Source organism: Sorex araneus, chromosome 6 (assembly GCF_027595985.1).
Source record: "Sorex araneus isolate mSorAra2 chromosome 6, mSorAra2.pri, whole genome shotgun sequence".
NCBI lineage: Eukaryota > Metazoa > Chordata > Mammalia > Eulipotyphla > Soricidae > Sorex > Sorex araneus.
The window spans coordinates 150785043-150795403 of NC_073307.1; the positions used below are offsets into that span (position 1 = coordinate 150785043).

Genomic DNA, 10361 nt, shown 5'->3' on the forward strand with positions numbered 1-10361 from the left:
ACTGATCCATTATTTTTTAAAGAGTGTCTGCTGTATTGTTTCCCAAAAATGCTGGACCAGAAATGTTCCTACTAACAGTGAAATTTTTCCTCACATCAACAACATTATTGTTTATTTTGGGGAGTAGGTATTTTTTAATGGTGTGTATTGAAATTCAAGTAGAAACACAGAAAATTAGATGAAAAAGGAAGATCAGAAAATACTAAACTCAAAAAACAAAAATAACATAGAAGACTGAACTAGCAACAAACAGCTCAGTTAATCTTTAGACAAGGACTTAACACTTAACCACTCCATGACAAGACATAATCACTTTCAAATAAAAATTGATATTTACAAAAACTCTAATTTTGTTTTTAGAGCTTTGTTATCTAATCAATTTTAACTCTAGATTTATTTGGACAGTTGCTGATTCTTTAATATATAAAAATATATAACTAAATTTCATAAATTTGATAAATTAAGGTCAGGAAAAACTTATTACTGAATTAATCTAGGACTGGAATTCTTGGAGAGGCCGGGGACAGGTTGATTACCCTTTCAATTTCATCAAAAGTTATTGATGACAAGTCCTTCCACTGAGTTTTCCTGACAAGTAAAGTGATGTTCTAATGCATCAGAACTAAGATATGGTATCAAAGTCTCCCTAAACAACTTTGTCTAGAATACCATGACTAAGTAATCTATGATGGGAACTGAAATAAAATAGGTTCGCAATCCTCTCAAATCTGGGTTTGTTCCTCTAGGGATACTTTCTCTCAAGTACTATTTAATAGCTTAAAAAGTGAATTTTCCCCATCTTAAATGATTGTTTTGCAGAACATTCTGGTATTTTTTTGTTTTAGTTTCAAAATTAAAAGAAGCACAGTATAGAAAGAACCACATGGAAGAACAGAATTGTGAGTGCCTGTAATAATAAACTTATCTTATGTAATCTTGTCAGTTTTATTGCAGGCTGTGATAGTCTATGTGGCAACTGTGAGTGTTTTCTGGAAAATCATGGAAAATCAAAGCTTTGTCACCGAGTTTGTCTTCCTGGGATTTTCACAGAATCCAGATGTTCAGAAAATTGTATTTGTCATATTTTTGTTTGTCTACATTGCAACTATCTGTAGCAACCTGCTGATTATGTCAGCCGTCATCAGCAATCCAGCGCTCGTGGGCTCCCCAATGTACTTCTTCCTGGTATTTCTATCACTGCTGGATGCATGTATTATCTCAGCGACTGGCCCTAAAATGATCATAGACTGTCTCTATGAAAAGAAAACCATCTCCTACGGAGGTTGTATGATTCAGATATTTGCTCTACACATGTTTTGTGGAGCAGAGGTGATTGTCCTCACATCCATGGCCTATGACAGGTATGTGGCCATCTGCAAACCCTTGCACTACACTTCTATCATGAACCCAAGGCTCTGTGGCAGTCTGATTGGAGTAGCTTGGGCAGGGGGCTTTCTGCATTCCAGTATACAGATTCTTTTTACTGTACAACTTCCTTTCTGTGGTCCCAATGTTATTGATCACTTTGTTTGTGAATTGTACCCATTACTGAAGCTTGCCTGCACTGATACCTATGGCTTTGGCCTTATGATAGTGGCCAACAGTGGATTCTTTTGCATCCTAATCTTCTTTTTGTTACTAGTGTCCTATGGGGTCATCTTGTTCTCCCTGAGAAACCACAGCACTGAAGGAAAGAGGAAAGCCCTCTCCACCTGTGCAACTCATGTTGCTGTTGTGGTTTTGTACTTTATTCCATGTATATTTGAGTATGCGCGGCCTCCAGTTTCTTTCTCCTTTGACAAAATCGTGGAGATATTCTACACCTTCCTAACTCCTTTACTCAATCCTTTGATTTATGCTTTCAGAAATAAGGAGGTGAAAAATGCCATTTGCAAACTGTGTAGCCGGTTAATGATCTTTTCTATTGAAAAATAAAGTCTTAATATTTTTAAAAAAAGGTTCAATGTAACTTTGTTGCATCAGATTGACCTCTGAGTGCAAAGTGAGGAATAAATCCTCAGACCTTTCACATGTTACTGCCCCCCCCCCCAAATCACACAAAATTTAAAAGAGAATAATAAACTAAAATATTTTGAAAATGTTCTAGACTGATCTAAGGCATTATATTTTTTGAAATGCCAATTAAATTTGTTTACTGAAATTTGAAAGAAACGTTAGAATTCTGAGACAGTAAATACTTCTTGTCTGGCACCCCATTCCCAATTTCTTTGCAGGTGCATTGATTTTAGTTCTGCATGTTCTATATTAAATGTAAATAATGGGATTTATTGCAGTGTGTGTGAGTTAAATTCATACATAGATATATTTTTATCTATCTATATACTCATTATCTTTGATGTATTCTGATGCGTCAGATTGTATCTATTTTTTGGTATGATTTTAGACTAAGAATGTTAAATAATTCATCTTTTATATCAGTTACTTCTCTGTGAATTCATTATTAGTCAAAGTTCACTGTGTAATAAGAAAGCTTTGTTGAAATATTCTTGCATAATAATTAGGTCATTTTCATAGGATCTAAGCATGGTGAATTTATAGGGCCTATGGTATGGTAAATTTCCTGTTCTTGCTTTTTTTTTTAATGTTGTATTTTCACTGTATCACTGTAATCTCCTTGATCATTGATTTACTCAAGCGGGTACCAGTAACGTGTCCTTTCATCCTAGCTCTGAAAATTTAGTAGCCTCTCTTTTATTGTTTTTCCCAGTGGTGCAGTGATGAATGCTCTTTCAGGGTAAGGGGAATGAGACCCATCATTTGTACTGTATTTGCCTTGCCAAGTACACCACGGAGAGCTTGCCAGGCTGTGCCTTGCCCACAGAATGCTTTCGGTACCCGACAAAGTTCTCTTTACTCAAAAAAATAGTTTTCAATTTTATTGAATCATAGAAGAAAATGTAGGCAGAACTCTCCATGACATTTAAGCTAAAAGCATCTTTACGGACAAAACAGCACTGACCATGCAAGTGGAAGCAAACATAAACAAATGGGACTACATCAAACTAAGAATTTTCTCCACTTCAAAAGAAACAGTGACCAAGTTCTCTGAGAGGGAGAGCCAGGCAATAAGATGTCAGAGGACTGCTATTTATTCAGTCATTGATTAAACGGTTGAATTGGGCATGAACTCCACAATACATTTTTTAGTCAGTATATTAAATTTATTATATTTTTTTATTCACTTGTATCACTTATAGTCCTGTTGATCTTTGATTTGCTCAAGCCAGCGTCAGTAACATCTCCATCTGTCCCTGTTGCAAGCTAGTGTAGCCCCATGATACCTGCTCGCTCCAGGAACAGGAAGAGCCTCAACACGTTCATTCAGAGATTTAACGAAGAAATCTGACCATCTAGTTGGTGGGCGTCCATGAGGTCTTCTGACATCCCGAGGAATCCAAGTGGTGATAGCTCTAGTCCAATGGTCGTCTTCTCTGAATCGCATTGCATGACCTGCCCATCTGATTTTTGATGCCTCGGCAAATGAGACAGCATCCCTGATTTTTGACCTGAGGTCAGAACTCTGGATTCCTTCTGTCACTTGAGTGAGCCATGATATTCCCAGCATAGCTCTTTTGATTCCTCTTTGGGATACCCTGATAGCATTCTCATCCTGTTTGCGTAGGGCCCAGGTCTCTGAGGCATATGTTAGTGCAGGAAGAATGGAGAAATCATAAATGGGTCCCCGGAGTAAGAGGTTTTCTTTCTATTAATCAGCTCTTCGACACTCTTGAATTCACTCCACTTTGCTCTCTTCTTCCTGCGCAGTTCTGGCACCAAGTCATTGCTCATGTTGGGTTCTCGACCCAGGTACACATAGCTGCTGCAATCGGAGATGTTTGTTCCATTGAGAGCAAATGGAGCATCAGGGACCAGTTCTTTTTTCATGAACATCGTCTTGTTAAGATTCAGCTTTAATCTGAGTTTTTCACACTCGAGGTCGAAGTCGGTCAGCATTTTTGCCTCTTGACTAATGTTTGTTGTTATGAAAATGATGTCATCAGCGAAGCAGAGAAGGTGTAACTGCCGTCCATCTGTCTTCACTCCCATAACTTCCCATTCCAGTCATTGCATGATGTTCTCAAGGGTGGCACTTAAGAGTTTTGGTGAAATGGTATCACCCTGGCATACCGCTCTTTAAATCAATGATTTTTTTTTTATTTTTAAATCATTATATTTTTATTATTAGTAGTTTTTGAGTCACCATGATATAGTTATAAAGGTTTTCTGTTTGAGTTTCAGTCATACAAAGATTGATCACCCAAACCTCCACCAGTGCACATCTTCCACCACTAAAGACTCAAGTATCCCCCCATCCCCCGTCCATCCATCCTCTACGGCAGAAAATCTCCCCCATACTTTATTTTTTATTGCTTGTTAGGAATAGCATAAATTGTTGAATTGCTGCAAGTTTGGCCGCCTGCTCCTAAATGTACTGTTTTTAGAAATCTCTGCAGCGAGCTGCTCAGTTTGGAGATGCTTTTGTATGTCTTTGGATCATGGCCATTAAGGAGTATATACAGCAGCCAGAGGCAGTGTGGGTGTGACCTATAGGTCCCATATTTATGTCTTTTCTGTATAATAATTCAGCTTTCATAATGTCAGTAAGCATTGTGGAGAAGGAAGTAGTGTGAATTTTTTCCATAATCACCCTCACATTTTGCTCTCATCTTGTTCTTTTTTGATGTGTATTCAGATGCACTTATTCTCAAAATAAAAAAGTTGTATTGTGTTTTATTCATGGGCTCCCCTCACTCATCATTCTGATTCATAGTCAAATAAGTGTAAAAGAGGAAAGCACCATCAGAATTATGGTTTTCCAAACATACAAAGTGGATTTTCTTTCCTCTATTTAACATAAAGAGTTGGCATTTTCCATTGAATTAAGGACAATATTTTGGACATTATCATTATTTGAGAAACATATGCATATCTAAACATTTTTATTCTTAAGTCCTTATTAAAATAATGACTAATACAACCTATCACACTTGTTTTAGATTTGTGTTATAATTGCAAGTTAATACATTGAGAGCAAAGAGGGCTATATTGCAATTAAATTTTCTAGTAGGCACGGAATACATGGAGCATACTTCATAGTAAACCACATCATTAGTGTAGATATTTATCAAAGTGAAATTGAAAGCTTAGGAATATAAAACAAATGATATTAAGAAAATTTTGATTAAAAGATAAAAGAGTTTTAGCGTAGGATTAGAATTCAAGATGAGTAGAAAAATTCCTGGTTACATTTCCTGATTGATAACAATTTAAACTAAAAAACAATAGGAACTGTCGATTAAATTTTATACACTTTATACAGTGATTAGGATTTATCTAGATGATTTTTTGTTGTTGGAGGGGTTCAAATGGCCAAGCTTATGAAATACTTCTGGCTTTGCACTCAGGAATTATTCCTAGTGATAGTCGGGAGGATCATATCGGACCATATACTAGGAATTGATTGAAGTGGTGTCAGCTTCTTTAATGACGAGATCCCTACTTGCTGTACTATCTCTCTGTTTCTTTCTAGAAACTTTCTTACCTGAACACAAAGACAATAACAATAGCCAGAGAAGGTGCAAATGTCTATTTAATTATGTTTTTGATAGAGTTTTATAAAAATTGTATTTGTTTTCTTAGTTTAAACTTCTTTTGTTATTGCTACTTGTGAAATTAAAAATAGCATTTGGTTTACTAAATGAAAATTTTTATTTATTTATTTATATAATTTTATTTATATATTTTTAATAAAAGTTTTATTTTATTGAATCACCATCTGGAAAATTGCAATATTTTCTGGCTTAAGTCTTGAGTTATACAATGCTGAGGCAACCAACCCTTCACTAGTGCCCATATTCCACCACCAAAAAAAAGAAAACAATAAAAACTAAGCCAAACAAAACCCAGTACGCCTCCTTCCCGTTCCCCTAGCCCCCTTTCATATTCACATTTAAAAGGTGCCTGTAAAGATGGCAGGCCAGGCTGGGGTAGGTACATAGAAGAGGAAATCTGGGCAGGTGACAGAGGGATGTTGGGCTTGGTTTGGTGGTGGGCTTGGTGACAGAACATCGTGTGTCAAAAACCCAATTATGAATAACCTTGTAATTCACGTTGCTATAATAAAATAAAATTTTGAAACAAAAAGATTTTTATCATTTTTGATAAGTTTATTATTAGTTCTATTGTTGTTATTCAAGTATGCACATTTCAAAATGGAATTTAAACAATTATTGAATGACTGTGAGTTACAGTTACAAATCTTTCATGATTGGTTTTCAGTCATACTAAAATTGAACAGCCATCCCTCTAGCAGTGTATGTTTTCCACCACCAATGTTACCATAATCCTTTCTGCCTTCTCCACACCAATATACCTCCTCCTTTGTGACAGGTACCTTCCTTCTAATTAACTCACTATGTTTGGGAATTACAGTTTTCAATACAGATATGAAAAGCTGTCATGTTTGGTCCTTTATCTGCTTTCAGCACACATCTCCCATCCCAAGAGATCCCTCCAATTTAGTAGTCTCTTCCCCATCTTAACTGCTTCTTCCCCCAACACATTTTGCCGGGTTCTAAACCACAAGGCCATTCCTTTGGCTTTTATCTTACTGTCTTTAAGTGTTAGTGTCATATTATGCTAATTTATATACCACATATAAGTGCAGTCATTCTATGTCTGTCTCTCTTTCTGACTCATTTCACTCAGCATGATAATCTCCATGTCCATCCACTTATAGGCAAATTTCATGACTTCATCTTTTCTAACTATCGCACTTTTAGCACTGTCATCCCATTTTTTATCTATTTACTCGAGTGTGTACCAGTAAATTCTCCATTGTGAGACTAATTACTGTTTTTTTTTGCATATCAAGTATGCCACGGGTAGCTTCTCAGGCTCTGCCATGTGGGTGGGATACTCTCTTGGTAGCTTTCCAAGCTCTCCAAGAGGGATGGAGGAATCTAACCTGGGCCGACTCTGTGCAAGACAAATGCCCTACCCACTCTACTATTGCTCCAGTCTTTTCTAACAGCTGCATAGTATTCCACTGTGTAGATGTACCAAAGTTTCTTTAACAAGTCATCTGTTCTCAGGCACTTGGGTTGTTTTCAATTTCAAATTTCAATTTTTTTTTAAATTTAACAATTTATATATTTTACAAAAATGGTTTTATGTTTTTAGGTTAAGCAGATATTATAATTACCATGCGCATTTCTTTTTTTTGTTTTATTTTAATTGTTTATTTCATTGTTTTCCTTTTAATTTAATTTATTTTTTATTTTCTTTTTCTTTATTTTTTTAGTTAATAGTTTATTTTTAATTACTGAGTCAACGTGAGTGTACAGTTACAGATTTATACATTTTTGTGCTCATGTTTCTCCCTTACAAAGTTTGATAACCCATCCCTTCACCAGTGCCCATTCTCCACCACCAGTAAACCCAACATCCCTCCCCCTCCCCAGTCCCACTTCCCCCCCACCCCACACTGCCACTATGGCAGGGTATTCCCTTTTGTTCTCTCTCTCTGATTAGGTGTTGTGGTTTGCAATAAAGGTGTTGAGTGGCCATTGTGTTCAGTTTCTAGTCTATATTCGGCCCGCATCATCTTTCCCCCACATGACCTCCAACCACATTTTAATTGGTGTTCCCTTCTTTGAGTTGCCCAGAATGACAGACCAGCCTCCAAGCCATGGAGACAACCTCCTGGTACTTATTTCTACTATTCTTGGGTGTTAGTTTTATAGTCTATTATTCTATATTCCACAGATCAGTGCAATCTTTCTATGTCTGTCTCTCTTTTTCTGACTCATTTCACTTAGCATGATACTTTCCATGCTGATCCACTTATATGCAAAGGTCATGACCTCATTCTTTCTAACAGCAGAATGGTATTCCATTGTATAGATGTACCAGAGTTTCTTCAACCAGTCATCTGTTCTAGGGCACTCGGGTTTATTCCAGATTCTGGCTATTGTAAACAGTGCTGTGATGAACATATAAGTGCAGATGTCATTTCGACTATACTTTTTGGCTTTTCTGGGATATATAACTGTAAAGTAACACGCAACCCGGAGATTCTTCTTCCAGCTATTTATTAAGAAACCTTCTCATGCAAACAGAAAAAAGGACGAACGAAGAATAGACTAAGGACGAACGAAGGAAAAGGAACCAGGGAGGAACCACTAGCTAGGCAGCTTCCCTCCTTATATGCCTCTCGCTGCTTGTTTTCGCCCACGTGTCTGCATCTGATAGGTTAGTTACAGCTTATGGGCCTGGCAAGACATCCTGTTTCCTTATTAGGAATTGTTTTCGAAGCACACAGGTGTTGTTTACGAAGATCGGTGCAATTTACAAGCACAGTGCAACTGTTGTTGCAAAGCACGGTCCCGTGGAGGCTCTCCACAGTTCCCCCTTTTTGTTTTAGAACAGCGAGTCTGCGTAGCAACCTCGGCCCCCTTGGCCTTACCCGTCATTGGGAGCCCTCTCGCTTGTAGGTCCCTGTCTTAGGTTGGTCCAAGGGTCAGGTGGGGTATAGTGCACCCTTTCAAACTCCTCAACTACAGGAGGTCCCCTGCAATTAAGGGCTCTCAGCTGCATAATACCTTTGCTACATCCAGCTAACCTGATTGTTCTAAGTGAGATTATTATTTCAAAGTTGCAAGCCAAAGCTGCGGGGATTGCTTTGCCTCCAGGGCCACGAATGCCTGTAAATATCACGCTTTTGTAAATAGTTGTTCTTGCTGCATTTTGTATAGACACCAGGCAAAAAACCAAAGCAGCGAGAAGCAATAAGGACAGTACTGCTCCCACCCCCGCCCACTCTTTGATAAATGGAGGGGACTTCTACTCTGGTCCTATCAAGATGGGTAAGGAAGGGGGAAATCTATGCACAGGCGTTAAAGCAGGCCATGTTGTAGCAATGGCCCAGGAAGCTGCTTCTTCAGCTCATATCACAGGAATCAGGCTGAGCACGAGCACCAGTTTGCACATCTTGGTCTACTGGAGGCGCAGTCTTCTGTGTCAGGCATTCAGGAATCCACACTGGTTCTGCCCTGACCTGTGGAAAAACACAAAACAGAACCCCTGGCCCAAGTTAACACGGGGTCCGGGCTGTGCCATCCACCAGAAAGGGTATAGGTGGAATCAGTTTGGCGATGAATCAGGAGACTCTGGTGGTATGAGATCCAAATCAGGTGTTTGAATTCTGCTTCTGATAAGACGTAAAGGGATCCAAAGTTTCTTAGCGGGGTTATCATCTGTTGAAACAAAAGCATAGCCTTTTCCTCGAATGAGGAGTTTTCCCGCTACACTCAATTGAGAAAATACCTCCTTTTTGTATTTGATTTAACATTGCATACATCCACTGAAAAATGCAGAGGTGATGGGCTTAAGGCCGCAGTGTTCTATACTGAAAAGGGGTTGTAGTAACTGTATCGGGTCAGGGAATAGGCTGCGCTTCCTGCTGTCCCTGGCTGCAGCGATTATACTGATTGGAGCTCTGAAATTCCACACTGGGGAAAGGGGCTGAAACTGGGAAAATCTCCTGATTTTGTGGGGCCTGGGACTGGTCCCCTTGCAGGTGTCCCGAGTTGGGGACACCCACTACATCAAAATTAAAGCGACAATCTCTGGCCCAATGATTTCCCCTCTTACACCGAGGACAGGGCCCCGGAGGTGTAAGTCTGGCTCTGCAGTCTCTGGCCCAGTGGTTTCCCTTCTTACACCTGGGACAGGGCCCAGGACGTACTCTCGTAGCACGGCTTGGGGGCGCATAGCAATCTCTACGAAAGTGGCCTGGTTTTCCACAATTAAAACATCTTTTCTGAGCTTGTCTCTGTAAGGCATAGACCTGTACCTTATGTTTAGCAGAGCCAACATTCCTGCATGCTTCCAAAAACCCGAATATGTCTTCCTTCTCCTTAATAGGGCGCAGAATGGCCTGGCAATCCTTATTAGCATTTTCAAAGGCCAATAGTTTAGTCAACAGCTCCTGAGCTGCCTTATCTTTAACCTGCATTTCAATGGCCTTCATCAACCTTCCTATGAAATCTACATAAGGTTCTGAGGCTCTCTGGAAAATCTTTGTAAAACTTCCCTTAAATTCTGCTTCTGCATCAACTTTCTCCCATGCACGCAGGGCTATTTCACGCACATGAGCAAGAACAGCATAAGGCAAGGTGACTTGCCTTTCTGGGTTGCGCCATTTCCCTTCACCAGTTAACATCTCACAAGTCAACTGAATACCTGAAAAGTTTTGTCCAGCATGGCCTAGGCCTTGAAGCTTTGCCTTGGCCTCATTATAGAGCCACATTCTCCATTCCAAGTACTGAGAACGGCTT

At 39.0% G+C, this 10361-nt stretch overlaps 1 protein-coding gene across 1 annotated transcript; it reads left to right on the forward strand.

Annotated features, from left to right (window-relative positions):
• The first annotated feature begins 999 nt into the window (after nt 1–999).
• On the forward strand, nt 1000–1935 carry LOC101546521 (olfactory receptor 4C15-like). Its single transcript, XM_012935850.2, has one exon. The coding sequence runs from the start codon at nt 1000–1002 to the stop codon at nt 1933–1935; it is 936 nt and encodes a 311-aa protein (XP_012791304.2).
• Nucleotides 1936–10361: the final 8426 nt, after the last annotated feature.